Source organism: Osmia bicornis, chromosome 2 (genome assembly GCF_907164935.1).
Source record: "Osmia bicornis bicornis chromosome 2, iOsmBic2.1, whole genome shotgun sequence".
In the NCBI taxonomy this organism is placed as follows: Eukaryota; Metazoa; Arthropoda; class Insecta; order Hymenoptera; family Megachilidae; genus Osmia; species Osmia bicornis.
In genome coordinates this window covers 4162194-4185130 of record NC_060217.1, presented here as the reverse complement: position 1 = coordinate 4185130, position 22937 = coordinate 4162194, and the positions used below count along the sequence as shown (strand labels likewise).

Sequence of the window (22937 nt, the reverse complement as noted above, 5' to 3'; positions counted from 1 at the left end):
CGAGGTATCTCGAGTGAAAGTCTGAGCGTTGTGAATATAATACGGGACGAGAAAGAAGGTGAGGCGAGCCATTGAAAATCAAAAATTTTAATTAACTACCCTTTGAAGCGAATCAACGAAATTCGACTGTTATTTATTCGAGAGGCTGCGTAAATATCAAAGTCGGGAACGTTCGCGTTTCTCACGGTAGGCTGTTCGATCGCAATCCATCCGGAAGGTAAAGGAGAGAACAGGAGCCGTGGTCAGAGTCACCTTGGCGGCTTAGAAATCCGAGAAACAGTTTCAAGGTGAAATACTGACGCTCTCTATGCAAATTGACCAACAGTTTCGTCGTCACGACAGCAAGAGACGTCGATTTTTTTTTTCGAGGATGCATTAGCTCAAAGTAGGTCCGATGCAGAAGAGCAGATAATATCTGGAGGAATTTAACATTGAATCGCGTATCGACGGAAGTAGGAAATTCCTTGAAATACTGGTATATCCGAAATATCAGACCCCTGCGTCCTCGTCGAAACAACGCAAGGATCTTCGATTCGCCATTGTCGCTTTTCTTCAACCGCGGCCATGTAGCCGTGGCAGCGTGTTCGGCGCGATGGAGCGCGTGGGCTAACACTTGTTGCATCGGTGCAAGCATTGTGCCCGGGGCTACCTTCACCCATTTTAGTGCCACCTACATGATATTACGCACCGCGGTTCGACGCGTTCGCTCACCCATAAGCTTGGCGACACGTTCGCTGCTGAATTACACCGGTGAAACTGGCTCATCCTGTGCTAACTCGCGCGGTGACTCAACCCAGCCGGAGGAGGATCCTTTTCGAGCAGAGTCCAGCCCGACAAGGACCATTTCTGATCGCTCAGTTCAGTGAACTCGAATCACCGCTGGTAATTTACAGGACACTGCCTGTAACAGATTTGAAAAAAATTTATTTTCAGCGTAGAATCGCATTGATAAACAGTCACGTGTGGAGTAGGCTTAAGGCGTAACTAAAACACGTGCTCGTGAAGGCTCCGACAGCGAAAATAGACGTCGAAATTCGTTTCCTCCTTGTCTACAGTCTCCTCGGAACGTCTGACACGGTAGCCGAAGCAAGTTAAGACGTTTCAATTATTCCCGCTCATTTTGATCCGGTGCTAACCACCAGCGAGACTGTAATAAGCGGTCGTTCATTTAACTCGCGCGCATGCTTTCCACGGGGAAAGAACAGAGGAAAAACCGAGTAAATTGCAATGGTGCTCGAGCAAAACAGATTAACGCGGGAGCGTAGCTCGTGGCGCGAGCGTTCTTTCCAAACAGCGTTTAGATCGCAATAAATCTTCGCAACGTCTGGACTTCACGGGGCGCCGCGTGTAACGTTGGTAGTGAAATGAATTGCGTTTAACAATCGCGCCATTATCTGCGCGCGTTCGGCCTGGTCAAAGGGTCAGGGTGGTGGAGGACGAGAGAAGAGGAAAAAATCGTGAACCGCGATCACCGTGGGTCGTGGAGATAAAGTGCTGGACGAAAATAGAGTCGCCGGGGAAACACCTGGATTACCATTAACGGCGAGACGCTCTATAAATATGGCGGTGCCTTGACGCTCCGTTACATACTGTACGGCAAGCTAATTTGTCACTTGCCGCGAAATTCCACGGGCCCCCTTTATCAGTCTCCGTTCCCGTGTTTTCGTATCGCGACAGCGAAAATAAAGAGTCTTGGAGCGGAGCACGAAACGGCACGCCATGTCGGCGAACAACTTTTGCCAACCCAAACCTCTCTGTGTAGGTTCGTCGACAGGTTTTGTTATGGCTGATCTCTAGTGAGCTGATTATCAAGCTTTTAAGAGGGTATTCGCATCGTAGGCAATTTTTAGAGATAAAAGTTGACTCAATTTTTATCATGATTTCCCTTTTACCCTTCATTTTGGGATATAACGACAATAACTAAGGAGAGGTTGCTGTACTTACCATTTAAGAGATATTAAAAAATGTAATTACCATAATCCTCGTGTCACGAAATGTCGGAGCTAGAAGTGTAGTCACGTTCGTGCGACGAGAAGTTCATTGAACCTTGTCGCGCGGCGTATCGCAGAGAGCAAGACCAGATTCGCCAGTGCGAATCGGTAACCGGCGCCAAATCATGCAAAAAGTCTCCGACACGACGGCACAGGTTTGGTAAAGTATTTTTAAAACTTGTCTGACTACCCGGGGCTCAACCCGTTCCATCCTGGAACACTGATTCGACGAATACTACGTTCTCGTAGATTCCCCTTCGTTCGAAAACCTTCTTTTTTTCCGTTGGTAAATTCCACTGAAATGAAAAGTTACAATTTCACAATTCTACAACTTTACGACCGGTAGCATAAAGGTTAAAGCGTTTTGACTCTTACCGAAACGTAGCGTTCGTCTGTGCCCAAAATTGGCCATGGCACCCGCTCTGCAACGTACATAAGGTTTACAAGAATCTTTCTCACCTTTCCAACAGGCTCATCGCAAAATTTTTTTATGATTCTCCATAAAAATAATGGCCAGACTAAAGTGTTACATGGCCGGACTTCAAAGTTCAGCACGCAAAACGACACGTCTTTGAGCGTGTTTGGCGTTCTAAGAAAATCGAATAATTCAGGCTTGTTCGCGAGACGAAAATCTTAAGAGTATAGATAATAAAGCACGTAGAATTTATGGGCGTCATTTTGATAGCTGTGAAACTTTCAATAAAATCGTCGGGAAACAATTTGGGAGAACATGTCTGTCGTCACGGTATTGGGCGAGCATCCTTAAAGTCTGCTGCCTCGTAAACGTACTTTTATGGGGACCATCGTAAATATGGCCACGCACTTGTCTGTAACTCTCGAAGATTACCTAATGAACGACTGCCCATTTAGTGGTTTTTATCGTGGTTGCAAATTTTGTATTTCATGATTGGTAATCAACATGCAAAATTACCTCTTACAAATTTCGGGATAATTCAATTATTACATTGTAAAGCTCTCGATCGATGTTATTTAAAACTTTACAACTTTGAAGATTTTCAAGACATTGAAAAATGTCGGAAATTAGTCCGAAATTGAATCGATGTTGAAAGTGATTTATAATGATTACCTGGGCATCGCTACATTCAGCAACATGTACAAAGAAACGAATTTATGGTGCTCTCTGGCACTCGAATGAAAAAGCATCCCGAATAGCCCGAACTATCCGAAAAAGGCAAAGGGGTTTGGCTAGGCCGGTGGAGCGAGGAAAAAGGAAGAGCAAGCCGGCAGTTTCGCGGAACTGCCGAGGATTTCGGCATCCTGGAACTTTCTCATATTGATCCTGGCGAGTCTGTGAATGCCTCGACGTCTGCGTCTAAGATATCTCTGCGTAGGAGGAAGTTGTCCCCGCCCTCTGTAACCGCCGTAGAATGATGCATTGCGGCAGCCTGGACGCCTCTTTCAAACGAACTAGATCCTCCCAGTTATCGGCTCTGTGTATCAAAAAAGAATTTTCCTCCTCAGAATCTATGAAACTCAAGCCAGACAAAGGCAAACGCGAACCCAACAAAGCTAATGTAAAACGTTCACCTTTTTACCAGTGACCGTGTCACTGCTCCACCACGGCACGATCCTAAGTTGCAACGGCGTTTCGCGAAGTCGATGGCCCACTTGGAAGAATACCACGATGCACACAAAGCCGCAGTAGCTCTGAAACGCGGAGATAAATACGTACGGTCAGTCTGTCGGGAGATCGACGAGAAATTCCACGAGATGGTTGGCAGAAATTAGGCTAACCCATATATGGCTCGAGACGAGCAACTGTGGCCAAGCTTTTCCTCTTCGACAGAGATCGTCCTTGTTTCTCTAGGCTGCTCTTCGCGTACATACTACATACGTGGTGCCCGTGAAATCGAACGAGCCGTGGCAACTGCCGCTTCGAAGATTCCTATCAGCCGATCTGTACGCTGGCTGGTCGAACACGGAAGCCGTTGAACAAGACGAAATTCTCGGCTCACCTGGTGTCGCCAGCGATTTTTCGCGGCTCGAGAAAGCGCAGTGAAAACGTATATTTTCATATAACCAGACACGAGCACCGGCTAGGCCTGTTTGATCGGGATCGCTGCCGATATTCAGGACAAAGACACCTGTGTTTTGTGCCGTGTGTAAATTATGGACGCGTGAAGCGTACGCTCGTAATCTCCACGCAACGGCCGCGAACAGGATGCACCTCGATGCGATTTCTGCGTCGAGGAACGAACAGTCCCGTGAAAGGACCTCGATGCGAATGGTAGTCATCTTCCAACCTTATGTTTATGATGAACATTGCTGATGGATATTTAAAAAAAAACGCTGTTTCTTATCTTCGTTTACTGACACAGATGTTATTTTCTAACGCGTTGACACTCTATCGGGTGACGACAATTTGCGGAGGATATATGTAAGTGTTCCAGAAATTTTACTTGTTTCTGAAAGGTGACTGTAGTCGCACAACGTCCTTTGATTGTTACTCCCCACACGTGGTTCCTTGTAATGTTACTTGTTCTATTTTTTTATGCGTCTTGATTTCAATGTTCTTTGTAAAACGTGTAACTCTGTGCAAGAAAGCTCAAAGCGACCGAGAAACCGCGCTGTACATTCATGTTACAGAGCAGCAGCACGTTTCTAAATCAAGGTGAATAACGATTTCAATTACAGACATCGTCTTACCCCATGTATTTGCGTGTAGCCAGTTCACGGAAGCAAGTTTCGTATGTAGCCTGAGCCTTATTACTCTCGTTACAAGCGGCAGCATCGATTGAAGACCGTGGGATTCGACCAGTTCGTGCTAGATCCGACCTTGCATACTTTCCAGACTAATTACAACGCTATCCTAGATTTCGCGATAGGATATTTCTATTAAATTTTCTGCTTCTCAGCTTTCAGTTTCTGGAATACTTCTTTCCTCCTCTGTCACTGTCTGAAACGGTGCTTAAGGTGGGTTAGGTTCAATTAACATTCCCTGACGTTTCAATTCCCTCGTTTTCACAGTTTGCTTTTAGTATTTACTTATTATTTACTATTTACTACTTAGTTATTCGTAACAGTAAGTGCATAACCATTTTAATATCAGCATTATTTATAAATTTATCATACTTCATTGCTCCGCTGTTCCTATCAGTTCATTGCATACTCTTCAACACCGTAAAATACGAAACAGAAGTTTTGATTACCTGAAAACGGAAGGTGATTTAGCAGATCATTTTCAGTTTTAGGAACGAATATAATTACATCTGCGAAACTCTGCAAATTCATCGTAACAAAACCACCGGCAGTTAGTTCAAGAGGAGTCAGGGCTTTCCTTAACACAAACAGGTATAACGCTTGCGTTTTGACCGGAGCGTTATACCACATAGCTTCGTATCTGAGAGTGCAAATTTTTCGAATGTTATTTATTCCAATTTTATTTTTCCTCATACTCATTCCTTACTCACATATTGTCATAGATCTCGTCGTTTACATTCGCGAGGAACTGTCCTTGAATCGATAGAAAAAATATGTGCATTAGCTGAACGATTAGGAAGCTGCAATATTTGTAGAAATCCGTGTTCATTTTCATTGCCGATATCTGCTTTCAAATCATTATTTATACAACGATCGTGACATTTCATTCAGGAACATTCAATCTATATAAAAAATAATATTACCTTAAATAACGTAACGCTGACACCTATCATTACCAGGATCATAGAAATGAGGAGATAATGAAAGTGGATGTCCTCAATTTCTTTCAGATATCTATTTGAAATCATTAGATTAAAAAAATGCAAGTATTTGATGCGAAAATTATGAAAATCAAGCACGATGCGATATTTTAACTTTTGTATTTATTTACAGATGGAAATGTGTTAAGGGTAAAAAACACGAGTTATGTTGATTAAGTATCTAATTATAAATGAAAGTTTCCAAAACTGAGAAATGTTTCAATGTCACAAATTTACAAATACAACAAGGTGTTAATAAAAAAAGAGAAAAATTTAATGTATAATGATACCCACAGGTTGGCTCGTTCGTGTCCCTGAATCGCGTAACACACCTTCCGATGTATCTCATTAGGAGTATCAACATTTTTCGACTTTTCATCAATAGAAAAATTGATCGCGTGTTTGAAACGATACCTGTGAACATTTTTACTTATTTCATTACGTTTTTTAATGTTTAACATCACCTGAAAATGTTCTTTTTTTACCCTGACACCGCCATTAAACTGCAAGCATGTTGCACCAGGAACATATACATTGTATCGCAAGCAGAGTACACAACTAGCGCTGATATTATTGCTAAAGACATATGTGCCATTATAGCATAATAGTATTTCTCTTCGTCGATCGCGTAATAAGCCGGATAAATAAACAATCGATGTCGCGTTTCATTTTGTGGTGTTATTTTATCCAAAATTCGTGGTATATGCGGTAGGTTAATAAATACAAACACACAGAAGTAGGCATTCCCTATAAACAAATTAAACTCACAGATCTTTTTCAATATAATTGATAAATATGGAATCCTCTTACCTACGTAAAAAAATGTAAAAAAGGCTCCTCTTATAGCGTACGTCGTCATAATATTAAGTTCTTCTTTCGATCTGTTTATCGCCCAATCCTCATATATTCCATCCAGAAGCAATTTGAACTACGTTTAAACAACTCGTCTTGTGTAAACGAAAAAATAATTCAGTGCATGTTAATATTCTCACCTTCTTCTCCTTAACAACATAAGTCCACTGTTTACTTAGTAATGCGATTAATGCCATCATGAAAGGCATATCATCCACTAAAGTATCCATACTATAGAAGCACACCACATTTGCCGTCTAAAAGTACAATCGTTTGGCACGAAGTTCAGATTGATAACACTGTCCAACAAAGGGTATAGTCGGATAAGATGGTCAAAAGTGCCCCCAAACCAAATTCGACTTGCTATGAACCATTCGATAGGTGATAAAAAAAAACCAGTCTGTGCCAAGTTTCAATCCTGTATCTCCTCTGGGAGGGTAGTTACGGGTAAAAATGTGATTGTGAGGTTTTCGGCCAATTTCTCCTAATTACTGACATTCGAATATTTTGAAAAAAATCAGACATTTCTACTTGTGAGGCACATATTACTCAATTTTTTCAGACTTTTAGATTGAAAACTGAAGCCGTGAAAAAACCGATTTTTTTAACTATGGCACACCTCTGCCAAAAATCTGAAACAATTGAGGATGATAGTATCAATAATATACACTTATAAAAAAAATATGATCGTAGGACCTCATCTCCTTCAATACAAAATCGCCATTTATCAAGATTTTTCCACGTTTTTGATTTTTCACAGCCTCAGTTTTCAATATAAAAATCTGACAGAATTCTGTAATATGTGCCTCACAAGTAGAAATGCCTCTGATTTGTTTCAGAATTTTCGAATGTCACTAAATAGGAGAAATTGGCCAAAAATCTCGCAATCACATTTTTACGCGTAACTATCCTCCCAGATGAGATACAGTGTTGAAACTTGGCACAGACTGGTTTTTTTTTATCACCTATCGAATGATTCATAGCAAGTCGAATTTGGTTTGGGGGCACTTTTGGCCATCTTATCCGGCTATACCCTTTAAACGTTTTCTCTGTTTTTCAATAGTCACTGCGTGATCGTTGTAGAGTTTCTCATCCTCAACGCGAATCTGAAAACCGAATTGATCTATCACCCTCAGTTTTCGAAAAACACGAGTTTCTGTAAAAACAATGTGTTTTGGAGGGAAAATTACCTATTAAAAATCGATTGACGAGTATTACGACTTTATCAATCGACATTCGATTGAAGACAGTTTTGAAATTTGTTTATTAGAGGTAAACTCTCCTCTATCTTTTAAGAACAATGCAAATGTTCTAGCGTTTTTACTTTCCGCGTAATAGGTCCTTTTCCCATCAAAACAAATGTTTTTACGAAAACTCGTGTTTTTCGAAAACTGAGAGTGATAGCGCAATTCGGTTTTCGGATTCGTGTTCAGGACGAGAAGCTCTACAACGATCACCCAGTGGCTATTGGAAAACAAACGTGTAATCAGACGTGCAGTTTACCTGCGTAACCACAGCTGTGACTACGATAAGATTTATAATAAATCGCGCAAGGTATTTAAAAAACTTGGTCTCGGTCGGCCAAATTCCGGATAACTTGACGAATCTTTTGGTGACTTTCAAGTAACGTTTTTCCAGTGTTGCTGCGTCCATGGTTCAGTTTCGACTGACTACTTTGACCCTTCGTGGATATGTAATACGACTGTCAGGGCGAAGGGCAGTTAAGTTCTTCAAAAATTTACCGCGGTAGAACTTGCAGCCTCGTTTGAATAATTTTCATGTCTCATTCAAGCGAGTATATCACTGAACGCACTGCATTAGTCGAAGATAAACGTTACTTTTATTATTCATTCACCCTTTTAAGGATATACTGCGTGAAAAGCGTCCTCAATATAATAAAACATGATACATTTGTATTAAGCGGATGTAAAAACTGACAATTAGCGACAATAAATGGAAGAGTAAATTGGATATGAAATATTCACACACCTCTGCTACCCACTATTAGTTTCTACCTCTAATTTATGAAAAGCATCGTTATTGATTACTTTACTCGCGTGTTGCATCAAGTGTTTGTAGTTCTTTGTTTTCTGTTGTTCTAGTGAACAGGAGTGCTTGTGAAAATTATAACGAAGATCGTGAATTTAATTGGAAATCTAATAATTATCTCAGTTATCGTGTTATCAGCGTGAAATAATAAGAAAGGTAATTTCTTCTCAGCTTTCAGTTTCTGGAATACTTATTTCCTCCTCTGTCACTGTCTAAAACGGTGCTTAAGGTGGATTAAGTTCAATTAACATTCTCTGACGTTTCAATTCCCTCGTTTTCACAGTTTTCTTTTAGTATTTACTTATTATTTACTATTTACTACTTAGTTATTCGTAACAGTAAGTGCATAACCATTTTAATATTAGCATTATTTATACATTTATCATACATCATTGCTTTGCTGTTCCTATCAGTTCATTGCAAACTCTTCAACACCGTAAAATACGAAACGGAAGTTTTGATTACCTGAAAACAGAAGGTGATTTAGCAGATCATTTTCAGTTTTAGTAACGAATATAATTACATCTGCGAAACTCTGCAAATTCATCGTAACAAAACCACCGGCAGTTAGTTCAAGAGGAGTCAGGGCTTTCCTTAACACCAACACGTATAACGCTTGCGTTTTGACCGGAGCGTTATACCACATAGCTTCGTATCTAAGAGTCCAAATTTTTCGAATGTTATTTATTCCAATTTTATTTTTCCTCATACTCATCCCTTACTCACATATTGTCATAGATCTCGTCGTTTACATTCGCGAGGAACTGTCCTTGAATCGATAGAAAAAATATGTGCATTAGCTGAACGATTAGGAAGCTGCAATATTTGTAGAACTCCGTGCTAATTTTCATTGTCGATATCTGCTTTCAAATAATTATTTATACAACGATCGTGACATTTCATTCAGGAACATTCAATCTATATAAAAAATAATATTACCTTAAATAACGTAACTGTGACAGCTATCATTACCAGGATCATAGAAATGAGGAGATAATGAAAGTGGATATTCTCAATTTCTTTCAGATATCTATTTGAAATCATTAGATTAAAAAAATGCAAGTATTTGATGCGAAAATTGTGAAAATCAAGCGCGATGCGATATGTTAACTTCTTCATTTATTTACGGGTGGAGATGTGTTAAGGGTAAAGAACACGATTTATGTTGATTAAGGGGGGACATACAATTGAAAGTTAGAAATTTGCAAGCTTTTGCGGAAATTTTTTGGGCAGAAAGAAATAGTGGTACATTTTTGAAACTTTGGCATTTATTAATACCTATATTAAGGTACAAAATTATATTTTTTTCAATCTTTAATTTTTCAAAATGGGGGTTTATTAATACGATAGTCCAACAGGTCCGCGCGGGAGGTGGAAATCGGCGTGACGTGTAGCGCCCGTTATATCCTTCTCAAACATTGAGGACAGACAGAACTTATTACTCATACCCATAGTTTCTAATTGTGCCTAAATACAAATTGAAAAGTTGAGAATTGGAAGATTTATGTGTTTGGAAAAAATAGTAAATTTTTACAGGTTTTCTTGTGTACTTTTTTAATATTTTTTGCAATAAGAAAGTACTTTTTACAAAAACAATTAGGTTTAGCGACAAGGTAATAGTGCTATGAAGCTGTGATAAAAATTTCAGAAAGATCGGTTAAATAATTTTTGAGTTACATTTCCCGCCAATGTAAAAAATCATGTTTCGAGAAAAACGCGTTTAAAGTTTTGCTTGGCCCCAGCAATGCTCAAGAGGCGTGTCACGCTCGGTGGCTATAGCTTCAAAAATACTTCGAACTTCTTTTTCAAATTTTGGGATGATATTCTTGACATATTGAACTAACAATTTATGCAAAAAAAATTTGCATTTTTTGAAAGTTCTAATTGTATGTCCCCCCTTAAATACCTAATTATAAATGAAAGTTTCCAAAATTGTGAAATGTTTCAATGTCACAAATTTACAAATACAACAAGGTGTTAATAAAAAAAGAGATAAATTTAATGTACAGTGATACCCACAGGTTGGCTCGTTCGTGTCCCTGAACCGCGTAACACACCTTCCGATGTATCTCATTAGGAGTATCAACATTTTTCCCCTTTTCATCAATAGAAAAATCGATCGCGTGTTTGAAACGATACCTGTGAACATTTTTACTTATTTCATTACATTTTTTAATGTTTAACATCACCTGAAAATGTTCTTTTTTTACCCTGACACAGCCATTAAACTGCAAGCATGTTGCACCAGGAACATATACATCGTATCGCAAGCAGAGTACACAACCAGCGCTGATATTATTGTTAAAGACATATGTGCCATTATAGCATAATAGTATTTCTCTTCGTCGATCGCGTAATAAGCCGGATAAATGAACAATCGATTTCGCGTTTCATTTTGTGGTGTTATTTTATCCAAAATTCGTGGTATATGCGGTAGGTTAATAAATACAAACACACAGAAGTAGGCATTCCCTATAAACAAATTAAACTCACAGATCTTTTTCAATATAATTGACGAATATGGAATTCTCTTACCTACGTAAAAAGATGTAAGAAAAGCTCCTCTTATGGCGTACGTCGTCATAATATTAAGTTCTTCTTTCGATCTGTCTATCGCCCAATCCTCATATATTCCATCCAGAAGCAATTTGAACTACGTTTAAACAACTCGTCTTGTGTAAACGAAATAATAATTCAGTGCATGTTAATCTTCTCACCTTCTTCTCCTTAACAACATAAGTCCATTGTTTACTTAGTAATGCGAATAATGCCGTCATGAAAGGAATATCATCTACTAAAGAATCCATACTAAAGAAGCACACCACATTTGCCGTCTAAAAGCACAATCGTTTGGCACGAAGTTCAGATTGATAACACTGTCCAACAAATTTAAACGTTCTCTCTATTTTTCAATAGTCACTGCGTGATCGTTGTACACTTTCTCATCCTGAACACGAATCTGAAAACCGAATTGCTCTATCACCCTCAGTTTCCGAAAAACACGAGTTTCTGTAAAAACATGTGTTTTGGAGGGAAAATGACCTATTAAAAATCGATTGACGAGTATTACGACTTTATCAATCGACATTCGATTGAAGACGGTTTTGAAATTTATTTATTAGAGGTAAACTCTCCTCTATCTTTTAAGAACAATGCAAATGTTTTAGCGTTTTTAGTTTCCGCGTAATAGGTCCTTTTCCCACGAAAACAAATGTTTTTACAAAAACTCGTGTTTTTCGAAAACTGAGAGTGATAGAGCAATTCGGTTTTCGGATTCGTGTTCAGGGCGAAAAGCTCTACAACGATCACCCAGTGGCTATTGGAAAACAAACGTGTAATCAAACGTGCAATTTACCTGCGTAGCCACAGCTGTGACTGCGATAAGATTTATAATAAATCGCGCAAGGTATTTAGAAAACTTGGTCTCGGAGGGCCAAATTCCGGATAACTTGACGAATCTTTTGGTGACTTTCAAGTAACGTTTTTCCAGTGTTGCTGCGTCCATGGTTCAGTTTCGACTGACTACTTTGACCCTTCGTGGATATGTAATACGACTGTCAGGGCGAAGGGCAGTTAAGCTCTTCAAAAATTGGCCGCGATAGACCTTGCAGCCCCGTTTGAATAATTTTCATGTCTCATGCAAGCGAGTATATCACTGAACGCACTGCATTAGTCGAAGATAAACGTTACTTTAATTATTCATTCACCCTTTTAAGGATATACTGCGTAAAAATCGTCCTCAATATAATACAATATGATACATTTGCATTAAGCGGATGTAAAAACTGACAATCAGCGACAATAAATGGAAGAGCAAATTGGATATGAAATATTCACACGCCTCTGCTATCCACTATTAGTTTCTACCTCTACTTTATGAAAAACATCGTTATTGATTACTTTACTCGCGTGTTGCATCAAGTGTTTGTAGTTCTTTGTTTTCTGTTGTTCTAGTGAACAGGAGTGCTTGTGAAAATTATAACGAAGATCGTGAATTTAATTAGAAATCTAATAATTATCTCAGTTATCGTGTTATCAGCGTGAAATAATAAGAAAGGTAATTTCAGCAATCCTAACATCGCATATATCACCGTTATTGCCAATGTCCGCTGGCAATAGGTACATATCCATTCAAAGAAAAAACTTGCTCTCCTTGCCCCGATGTGGCCAATTACTCTAGATTCTTGACTTTCGCGAAAAGTACCGTGCCGTTCGCGACTCACGTTGAATGGTGGTGTAATTTTCAATTTACGATGAAGAATTTCAGTACGTATCTGCGACACCTGTGCACACGACAGAATCCTCGATCTTTTCATATCCCACTGCTATAAAAATACTATAAATTTTATTCCCGGGTAATTAAGAATGAAAATTATATGTTAGGAGTTACCACTTTTTCTTCAAATTCATAAAGGTATTAAATTATAGTCAAATTCAATTTATAATGTTGAACTTTCCTTCTCATTGTACATATTATTAAGGTTCGTATAACAAATTATAATCGGGTTTGATTTTTAATTTTGTCTCGTGTGTAACAGTTGTTTTAGTAACGTGTTTGTCGTGCACCTTATTTTATAAATATTCCTATGACGGTTTATCGTTATTTCAATCGTTTCTGTTGCTTCAATTAACCATTCAGGTGCTCTTCAGTACCATAAAATATGAAACGGAAGTCTTTATGATCTGAAAGCAATATTTTATGTTTAATCCGTTGACAGCCGTAGTAGAAAATACCTGCTAAGAACATTCATTTTCTAATCTAATGCTGCAGGTTTTTATTTTGAATTATATTAGCCTACTATTAGCGGTATCTTTATAAGATATCTAATAGCTAATAAATAATGTATAATTACAGCTGAAAAGCTCTGCAAGTTAAATGTAACTACTCCGGCGGCTGATATTTCAGGTGGAGTTAGGGTTCTTCTTAACGCTAATAGATACAATGCTTGCGTTTTGGGCGGTACATTGTACCACAGTGCTTCGTATCTGTACTCAAAAATGAATTAAATGTTTAAATTTTGCAAATGAAACAAATTAGCCTTAATACTCACATGTGGTCATAGACAACATCGATGGCATTAATCACGAACTGCCCTTGTAGCACCGTAAAAAGTATATGCATCAACTGAACGAAGAAGAAAACGCAGTGGAAGCAGCACTCTGTGTCTCCATTGATTTCCATCGTTGACAGCTGTTTTGAAGCAATCGTTTGTACAATAATTAGAAACCATCTTACCCGAAATATTTGGAACAAAAATTACCTTGTATAATGAAACGCTGAAAACCATGGTTGCCAACGTCATGAAAATTAAAAAATAAATCATGTTGATGTCCCGGATTTCGTTCAGATATCTGTTTGGAAAGAATATCGAATAACGCGACAAAAAGAAGTAACAGAAACAAAAGTGAGAAAGTAAAAGAAGTTAAATGATTATACCTATTGTTCATCGGAAACCATTTTCAGTAACTTTTCATACATGAAAATAAGTTGAAAATGAAATTGAAAAATTAAAAATGCATTTATTATACGCACGTAATTGCTCGTTCGTGCGCTTTTATTGAATGGCACACTCTTTTGTATATTTCTTCGGCTGGATCCATAATTTTCTTTTCACAGCTGGAAAAGTTTTCGATCGCGTGTTTGAAACGATGTCTACGAAAATTCATAACTATTAAAACTGTTCGTAATTGTTAATTTCAAATCGATTCTTTTTACCCGGATACTTCTAGAAGTCCGCAAGCGTGTTGTACAAAGTATATGAAAATCGTATCAACGGCAGTGTAGACGAACAGTATGAATATCACGAAAAGAGACATATGGGTCACCGTAACGTAGAAGTATTTCTCTTCGTCCCACCCATAGTAAGGCTCATACATGTACAATGAATCTCGTGATTCATTTAGCGGTATCAGTTTGTCCAAAATACGAGGCACGAGAGGCATGTTAATGAAAAATACCGTGGTAAATATAGCAGTCACTGTAAAAATAATAATGTCATTTTTAAATTTCCGTGGAGATCATAAGAATAATGAATGAACGTGTATGATTCAAAATTGCCTTACTTGCATAGAAGGACGTAAAATAGGTTGCTCTTTCAGCGTATGTCTTCATAATGACGATTTCTTCCTTTGACTTGTTTACTGTCCAGTCCTCGTACATTCCATCCAAAAGCAATTTAAGCTATGGTAATTAAACACACACTTTTAGAAAAGGACATAATGGAGACTAGTGTTAATGAACATCCTCACCCTCGAACCGTAGATGAAAGAATTGGTTTGTTTTACGAGTATTCCCATTCCTACAGCGATGAAAGGAAATTCTTCCATCAAGACATCCAGTTCACGAACTAGTGCGATATAGGCTATCTAAAAATCAATGCGTGCTTTCGTTGCAAATGAATCTGACACTGATGAAATTTAATTTAAACGACGGGAATTCTTTGTCCAGAAAAATTAAAAATATAAAAGTTTTTTCGTAGTTTAATCACTGCTTAAAAAGAAAAGTATTCGTGCTTAAATCGGTACCTGAGTATAGATAGCTGGTATCGTTACAAGAGAAGAAATGATTATTATAATTAATTTTGACAAAGGTCTTTGATAAGGCCACGTTCCAGCTAGATTCGCGAATATTTTCGTGACTTTCAAGTACTGCTGTTCTATCTTGTCTCTGTCCATAATGAAATACAACTTGACCGTGTTGCTACTTTCCTGGATATGTAGAACTGTCAGAAGTGGTAGGCGATTTTTTGAAAACGCAATACTTGATAGACTCTACAGCCTCATTATTCGTCTACATTTGTTCGAATAATTTCCGTGTGGCGTGCATGCTATACGCGCCTACATCGCAAACGGTGTCTTAATTATTCATATTCGCTTTTAAGAATACACTGTACAAAAAGCTATCTCGATATAATAACAAGGTATGTTTGCATTAGTTTCTTTAAATAATTGACAACCACTAAAAAGCAATATCTCAAACTGAAGTAGACATGAAAGTGTTCGCTATAATGTGTACTACGTTCAGTGAATTCAATGTTAGCTTTCATTGAAGCTTTTTAAATCAATCGTCTATGTTTCTTTTTTTGCAATTGTTCGAACATGAATCGCAGCAATTAAACTTGATGTTTAATTTGGTGGAAGTTGTTTAAAAATGTTGAAACACACACGAAAATCAGTTCGTTATCAGTTCTGAAATAGTTTAGAGATGTTGGTGCCTTCGCCATGAAGCTCTGTGAGAAAGTCACCGCGAGGTTCATGCCCGTTTAAACTGACCTAATCCCACGGTCCAGATTCCAGATTAATATTTGCAACGAGATTAATGAGAAAGGTTGCAAGGTTTTCTGGATTCCCAATAATTAAACACGATATATCTATGCTTTAACCTTCGTTCTTCATGCTGACAGATTTATATTACAAAATACAATTATAATCAATGTATAAAATTATATTTGTTTTATAAAATTGAATTAATCCCGTATGCAACACGTATACCAATTATGTGTTCATGGTGCACCTTATCTTAAGACACCATACGTGTCATCTATCGTTTTGCCTTTCTTATAGTAATCAATTCCTTTATCTCGATCATTCGGTTACGTAGCTTTCAACACCGTAAAGTATGAAACTGATGTTTTTATCACCTAAAAACAGATATTCAAGTTTTTTTTAATTGGACCAAATCGATGTAATAGTAATTAATATATTACGTCTGCGAAGGTTTGCAGGTTCATTGGAATAAGACCTCCGGCTGTTATTTGAGGAGGGGTCATGCTCGATCTTAATGCTAAGATGTATAATATTTGCGTTTTAGGTACGGCATTGTACCATAATCCGTCGTATCTGTAAACGGCATAGTTTTTTTTTCTTTTTCCAGATGATTTACGAGAGGTCTGTGTTAATTCATTACTCACATTTTATTATAAGTCTCATCGTTTGAATTAATTACAAATTGTCCTTGAAGTGTCAGGAAAAACATATGCATCAATTGAACAACTAAGAAGGTGCAACACTGATAGAACTGCATACAAATCTCCATACTTGATACCTGGTTTCGAAAAGTGACATTTTATGAAGATTCTTATCGTAGGATGGTATTGAATTTAAAAAACTTACCATAACTAACGTACCACTAAAGGCTGCAACCATAATACCCATACAAAAGAAAAGATAACCACGATGAATGTCTTCAATTTCTCTTACATATCTAAAGAATTTGAAAACGAACGATAGAATAATAAGTAATACAGTGTAAAGAATTTAAACGTATCGTAGTATACCAACTTTAATGCGCGATCATGTCCCTCAACCGAGTAACGCACTCTTCTGTATGTTTTCTTCGACATTTTTACAATTTTGCTTTCGTCAGAAATGTCCTCGACTGCTTGCTCGAAACGATATCTAAATTACAAAAAGACTCGTGTTTCAGAAAGTAAAAATTTTTGTTGCTGATTTGAATGCAACCTGTTCTTACCCAGCCACAGCCAATAACCCGCAAGCATGTTGCACAGCATATATGTAACAAGTGTCACAGGCGATATAGACGATCGTAGTTAATACAGTTGCAATACTCATGTGTGTTATTATCCAGTAATAATAATCCGTATCGTCAATGAAATAATAAGCTGGAAAAATGTACGCTCGAGGCCGAGATTCATTCAGTGGCATCACGAGGTCGGCAATCCGTGGCCACCATGGCATTTGCATGAATAGACCGGTGCAGCTGTATGCATTTGCTAAAAACAACAATTTAAATAGTTGATTCTACGCAAATGATTAGTTGAAAATCTTCTTACCCAAATAAATTGACGCGAAAAGGGCTCCTCTTTCCATGTACGATGTCATAATAGCAAGCTCCTCTTTCGATCTATCCACTGCCCAGTCATTGAACATACCATTCAAAAGCCCTTTAAACTGCAATCAAATTATCAATTTTCTGTAACTAAAGACAGAAGAGAGAGTAACGCGTATGTTTGCTCACTTTTTCCTCGTTTACGATATAAGCTCCTTGCTTAAACAACCCCAGTACCATCGCCAGTAAAAATGATAGCTGCTCTACCACAGCAGTCAAGCTGAAAAAGCATGCTACATATGCTATCTGTAATGAATATTAATCAATCGTTGGCTGGCACGGTTAATTCTTTGACCAAATTAAATGCCGAAAGAGAGCGATATGCGTGCATTCAAGAAAATCGATACTATACCATGTGTGTACCTGTGACATGATACAAGGAACGGTGGTAATGTAGACGATAAATCGAAGTATGTTTTTCATAGACTTGGTCTGTTTAGGCCAAATTCCACTGATGATCAGGCATCTTTTTGTAAGCTTCAAATAGCGTTGTTGTATCCCAATATCATCCATGACGAGACAAGCAAACCAGCTAGAGAAACCTAACTATACAAGCGTGCTTGTCGCGAAGAAGGCAATTGTAAAACTGATTTTCTTCCATCTATTCTATAGTTCTTTTGCACATTTCATTTTTTGTATAAAACTTTAATCACACATTAACGGCAAATTGGCGTAGTTCTCGCAGAAACGCAAATAGCTTCATAACGAAGCTAGAAACGGTGGCGCATAATTGGACATTAATATGAAAAAGGTTTCCCTCGTTCCTTCTACGGTACATGCAACTAAAGTATACCAGCTTATTGGTTGAAATTCCGAATTCAAGTGCTTTCGGTAGTTTAAATGTAAGTGGCTCGATTAAATGATATAGCAGAGTGTAAAAACAGTAAATTGTAATTCTGTCTTAGCTGGGCGAAGGTATCAGTAGTGACACGTACACGAAGGAACGAGCATTACAGAAGTAGTGTTGATGGAAAAAGAAGGTAGTATAGTAAATTGAATCTTGTGTAAATTGGAAATTATATAATAAGTGATGTGAAAACACAAATAATTTGGAACCTGAAGTACTCTAAGGTACAGTTTCATTAATTTTCTGATATTTTATTTAAATTATTACTTACATATTTGTGACTATCTATTTCATTAAATCCGCGATAAAATGCAAAATTATTCATGAAATAGTTTATATTATTATTATCATGGTAATCACATCTTAATGAGTGACATTAATCACATATTATTTGTGCGTATTAGTTACGAAAGATTTTCAAACCATTCTTTTATTTAGATTTCATTACCGTATAGTATGAAACTGATGCTCTTATAATCTGAAAATAAAATTTCCATTTATATTTGTAATTTTTTGCAATCTAAAAATGATCCAATTACCTCGGTGAAGGTTTTCAAATCCAACTTTACAAAACCTCCAGCTGTTAGCAGTGGAGGAGTCAAACTTCTCCTCAGAGCTAAAACGTATAGCGTTTTTGTTTCGTTTGTAGCATTGTACCACGTTGCCTCCCCTCTGAAAATAATATTTTTTATCCAATTATCTGTACAGATGAACGATGAAACAAAAATGATCAGCTGAATTGAAATATATGTGAAGCATTCAAAGTGATAAGCTGTCGCCCTTTGTTTTACCCATGGGCCGAGGAGAGCACCATTGCCCGCTACACTACTTGTTGTGCAGGCCTACTCTATCTAAATAATGGACAAATGAAATGAAAAATTCGTGAATGAGTTACGAAGATGTTGGTTCTTTTCGTCGAAATTAATCGGTGAGTGAGAATGCATTTTGGTGAAAATTTGGAATCAGTGTTCACCGATTGATCACTCACATGGTTTTATAGAGATTGTCTTCAGAATTGATCACAAATTGGCCCTGAACGACTAAGAAAAATACATGTAACAATTGAGTCAATAGAAACACATTGTAGATGAACCACATCATGCCCAATTCACTGTTAGTCACCTAAACTTATGCCAATATATTTAACGATTCTTTTGGAGAACATAAGAGGAAGGTTAATAGAAACATTTTACCATTAATATAGAAAGGGTGATACTACCCAGCAGCAGTCCCATTGAGACGAAGAGACTAATGTCGTAAGCACTTCCAACTTGGTTCACGTAACTGCATCAAATTAACTTATTGTTGGTGTACATATTAATACTAAGATTCTAGCATTTTTGACAATATGTACTAACTTTAGAGCATGTTGATGAGTTCGAATGGAATCACATACATTCCTGTATATCCTACGCATCTTCATCTTATTACAAGTGTGATGATCGTAACACGCGCACTTAAAACGATGTCTGCAAATAATTTGAAAATTAAAAAGACACTTAAAAATTTTATATACCATAATCTTACCCTGTAATGGCTAATAAACTGCAGGCATGTTGCACAACGTAAACGTAGTTCATGTCACAAGCACAATATAGAACATTGGTAAAGAACAGTATGGCTGTCATGTGCGCGACGATGACGAAATGATACTTCTCGTTATCGACGCCGTAATAAGCTGGATAAGAGTACATTGGTTCCCGAGATTTGTTTAGAGGTAAGATGATGTCTAGCAAAGGTGATACGAAAGGCATTGTAGAAAACAAAGTCGTGGAAACAGTCATATGCACTAGAAGAAAATTTATTTGATTCGTAGAATTTAGTATTATGTTATTAATGTTCTGATCTCTTACTCATATAGAGAATGGCTATAAGGTATCCTCTCTTCCCATATTTTAACATAATCTTAAACTCAGCTTTCGATTTTAACGTCAACCAATCTTCACTGATAGTACTTAAAAGCCCCTTCAGCTGCAATTTCAACGATGTTAGAAAAGAAAAAAATATGAACATTGCAAACGCGGGTCTCTTACCTTAGATTCGTTTAAAATACAGTTACTCGTTTTGATAATCGTTCCTAAGGCTACCACCAAAAAAGGTATATCAGTTAGAAAAGTGTTCACACTACAGAAAACTACAAGTCTCGCAACCTACAATCAGAAATGATAGAATCCTCATGAGGTTCAAATTATTCTAATCGAATACCTGTGTAGAGTAGCCCGCTACCATTATCGCCATTAGAATAATTCGTTTGAGTGTTCTCCGGTAACTACTTTGACCAGGCCACAGTCCTACGAATAATCCGATTTGTTTATTATACTTCAAGAATCGTTCCTCCACAATATTCACGTTCATGGTTCGTGCAAAACAGTTTGAGAAATTAAATGGACGCAGTTGGTTTGTTGCAAAAAATGCAGAAAAAGGTATGAGGGTTGCAAACGATCTTTTGTATTCGACAATTTTATACCCCACTTTTCTTGGGGTGCACTATTTCCTTGAATAATTTCGTAGCCACTCGAAGAAACTGGCTCTTATTGGCCACCGTTTTTCGACGAATCTTATAGAAGCATTTGTTCAATCATTTCTTTGTTTTTTGTCTTTGATATAGTTGTTCACGATATCTTTGAAAAAAAAAACACTTCTTGCGTGTGCTCCGGTCGTTTGACTCGTTATAAGATCTAATAACTTGTACTGTTCAATGAGAACCTACAGTCAGTAGATCCATAAAGTAGTCATCAAATATTGATGTTAAAAGGTTTCTCTTTCAATGTCAGTATCTTTATCAACATTGTCTTTTCATGGTACACGAAAGGTGCTGTTATACTATTAAACATAAATGGTGTATAGTTGAATGCAATGCATCAAATGCAGATAGCGAATTGCATTTTATCGTGTGGATTGTGTACAATGGAAATATTGAAACTTCAACTGTTTGAACGTCGAAAATTTGGATTTTATTTTAAATTGTAAGAAGCTAAAGTGTGGCGGAAAAATTGCATCATTAGAAATCTGAAAAATTTGTAAAACTCTATACCAGAATCTAGTGAAGATACTTGAGTTCATCAAGAAGAATCTTGCAAAACGACGTATAGTGTAAATCTACATATAGAATTAGATCATTTTCACATATCGGGGGTAGATTGAACACTTGCAATAAAATTGCTTCAAAGTGAAAATGTGGGAAATACATAAAAAAGGTGAACATATGATTAGAAACGAGTTCCTGAACAATACTTACTTGAAGCTTTCGAATGTAAGCTGGGTCATCATATCTACAGGCGGCAGAACTTACCGCTCGCTCCATCTAATAATGAACGGTGAGACTAATACAACATGTAGTTACCATCATTTCTAAAATAACCAATTTTTGTATCCATCTGATGGTATCTTACCATCAGGACAGGATATAGAATTTCCTACATAACCGACTGTAGGACAGAACAATTGACAAGGTTCTTCCATTATTAACTAGGTGACACCAAAAGTACTTTTTAAAAGCGCGCAATGATATAAAATTTAAAAATGTATAAAACTTGTAATAGAGGATTATTTATCAAATCTTCTATCGAGCAAATAAGTTAATGAAATATTTCTCTATGCGCCCACAGCTAAAGTTTTAGATCTTTATAATAAATTTCTTTTTCAGCGATCGAATTTCCTGTAATTTGGCCTCTGAAAGTTTTTGCGACATCGCTATATCGTAGCGATGGCTATACAGAATGGTCATCCAACAAAATGTGGAAAGCAATAATAGAGCGAAAGGTATGTACTAATTGGATGCAGCCTGCTGATAGGAGTAAGGGGTTTAGATTGGAAGAATACCAGCGGATGCTGTTGGATACAACAGATCGGGTTATACAAAGGCGGCTCTTTTTAATTGGATAACGTCATATCGACGTTTTCGCACGCGTGTCCTAACTTTTTTCCCATCGATTTGTTCGGTTCGCCAGCGGCTACCTGTGCGACGCAACAGTCCCATAAAAAATCGAACGCCTATGTGACGTGTCCTTTGTCGCGTTTCTTCTTCCTCATGTCGATACGCAACCCATCGAATGTGCAAACTCGTTAGCGTTCATAGAGTTTTCTCATGGTGTTGTTACGAATAAAAAAATACAACATCCCTTTATCGGTTGGGTTTCGTGGTCCAACGGGAGCACATATCAAAGAATGGGATTGTATTTTCAATTTTCAATCAGTCAGGGTTGCCATCACACCTTGAATATTTATGATATGAAAAAATGTCTTCCACCTTTGTCGTTTCAGGCGTCAACTCTTCGAATTATTCATAAGCAATTACGTATTTGAAGAAGCAGTTCCATGTTCCTCTTGGAGCTTTTGAGGTACAGTCACCAAGTAATTTACTAATGTAGAATCATCCCCTTCACCTTTTATCTCTACTCGTTCTTACCTTCAACCCCCGTTTCTTTCTCCTTTGCGATCTTCGTCCGAATGTTACTTTCATCCCTCGTCTCGGACTCTACGTTATCTATCCACTTGAAGCGAGCTATTACGCGATTGTATCTTAAATAAAATATCACCAGCATCCCGTCGCCAACCACTCAAAATAATAATTGTCTTCCCTCCGGTGTCGACTATCTTCAAACCCCTCGCGTCTCAACCCTCTTCAAATTCGTCTACCATCTTCACGC

The 22937-nt window shown here is 37.6% G+C and overlaps 3 protein-coding genes across 3 annotated transcripts; all 3 read right to left on the bottom strand.

Annotated features, from left to right (window-relative positions):
* Window positions 1-5110: 5110 nt before the first annotated feature.
* On the bottom strand, window positions 5111-8197 carry LOC114878977 (odorant receptor 13a-like). Its single transcript, XM_029193399.2, has 9 exons — window positions 8048-8197; window positions 6685-6801; window positions 6503-6620; window positions 6178-6439; window positions 5987-6106; window positions 5636-5726; window positions 5423-5556; window positions 5220-5352; window positions 5111-5161 (listed from the first exon to the last, which is right to left on the bottom strand). The coding sequence occupies exons 1-9, from the start codon at window positions 8195-8197 to the stop codon at window positions 5111-5113; spliced, it is 1176 nt and encodes a 391-aa protein (XP_029049232.2).
* Window positions 8198-8970: 773 nt separating this feature from the next.
* On the bottom strand, window positions 8971-17959 carry LOC114878972. Its single transcript, XM_046288608.1, has 16 exons — window positions 17805-17959; window positions 17571-17687; window positions 17386-17503; window positions 17064-17325; window positions 16874-16990; window positions 16706-16796; window positions 16504-16637; window positions 16300-16432; window positions 11311-11427; window positions 11129-11246; window positions 10804-11065; window positions 10613-10732; window positions 9533-9623; window positions 9320-9453; window positions 9117-9249; window positions 8971-9058 (listed from the first exon to the last, which is right to left on the bottom strand). Exons 1-16 carry the CDS (start codon window positions 17952-17954, stop codon window positions 9008-9010), a joined length of 2148 nt encoding a protein of 715 aa, XP_046144564.1. The 5' UTR covers window positions 17955-17959; the 3' UTR covers window positions 8971-9007.
* Window positions 17960-18718: 759 nt separating this feature from the next.
* On the bottom strand, window positions 18719-20517 carry LOC114879317. The gene is made up of 9 exons (XM_029194145.2): window positions 20494-20517; window positions 20322-20438; window positions 20142-20259; window positions 19816-20077; window positions 19647-19757; window positions 19482-19572; window positions 19277-19410; window positions 18828-18960; window positions 18719-18766 (listed from the first exon to the last, which is right to left on the bottom strand). The coding sequence occupies exons 1-9, from the start codon at window positions 20515-20517 to the stop codon at window positions 18719-18721; spliced, it is 1038 nt and encodes a 345-aa protein (XP_029049978.2).
* Window positions 20518-22937: the final 2420 nt, after the last annotated feature.

What these genes read in the sequence shown, in the direction of transcription:
- LOC114879317 (XM_029194145.2), bottom strand. Translation starts at nt 20,517, where the DNA reads ATGGTAGCGGGCTACTCTACACAG. An exon ending in TATAGCCATTCTCTATATGA is followed by an intron (nt 20,078 to 20,141) that starts GTAAGAGATCAG and finishes ATTTTCTTCTAG; the next exon opens with TGCATATGACTGTTTCCACG. An exon ending in ATTTGAAAACCTTCACCGAG is followed by an intron (nt 18,767 to 18,827) that starts GTAATTGGATCA and finishes TTTTATTTTCAG; the next exon opens with ATTATAAGAGCATCAGTTTC.
- LOC114878972 (XM_046288608.1), bottom strand. Translation starts at nt 17,954, where the DNA reads ATGGATGATATTGGGATACAACAACGCTATTTGAAGCTTACAAAAAGA. An exon ending in ATATCGTAAACGAGGAAAAA is followed by an intron (nt 17,504 to 17,570) that starts GTGAGCAAACAT and finishes ATTTGATTGCAG; the next exon opens with TTTAAAGGGCTTTTGAATGG. An exon ending in ACCTGCAAACCTTCGCAGAC is followed by an intron (nt 11,428 to 16,299) that starts GTAATATATTAA and finishes TTGTGCTTTTAG; the next exon opens with ACGGCAAATGTGGTGTGCTT.
- LOC114878977 (XM_029193399.2), bottom strand. Translation starts at nt 8,197, where the DNA reads ATGGACGCAGCAACACTGGAAAAACGTTACTTGAAAGTCACCAAAAGA. An exon ending in TTTTACATTTTTTTACGTAG is followed by an intron (nt 6,440 to 6,502) that starts GTAAGAGGATTC and finishes ATTTGTTTATAG; the next exon opens with GGAATGCCTACTTCTGTGTG. An exon ending in GACGAGATCTATGACAATAT is followed by an intron (nt 5,353 to 5,422) that starts GTGAGTAAGGAA and finishes TTGCACTCTCAG; the next exon opens with ATACGAAGCTATGTGGTATA.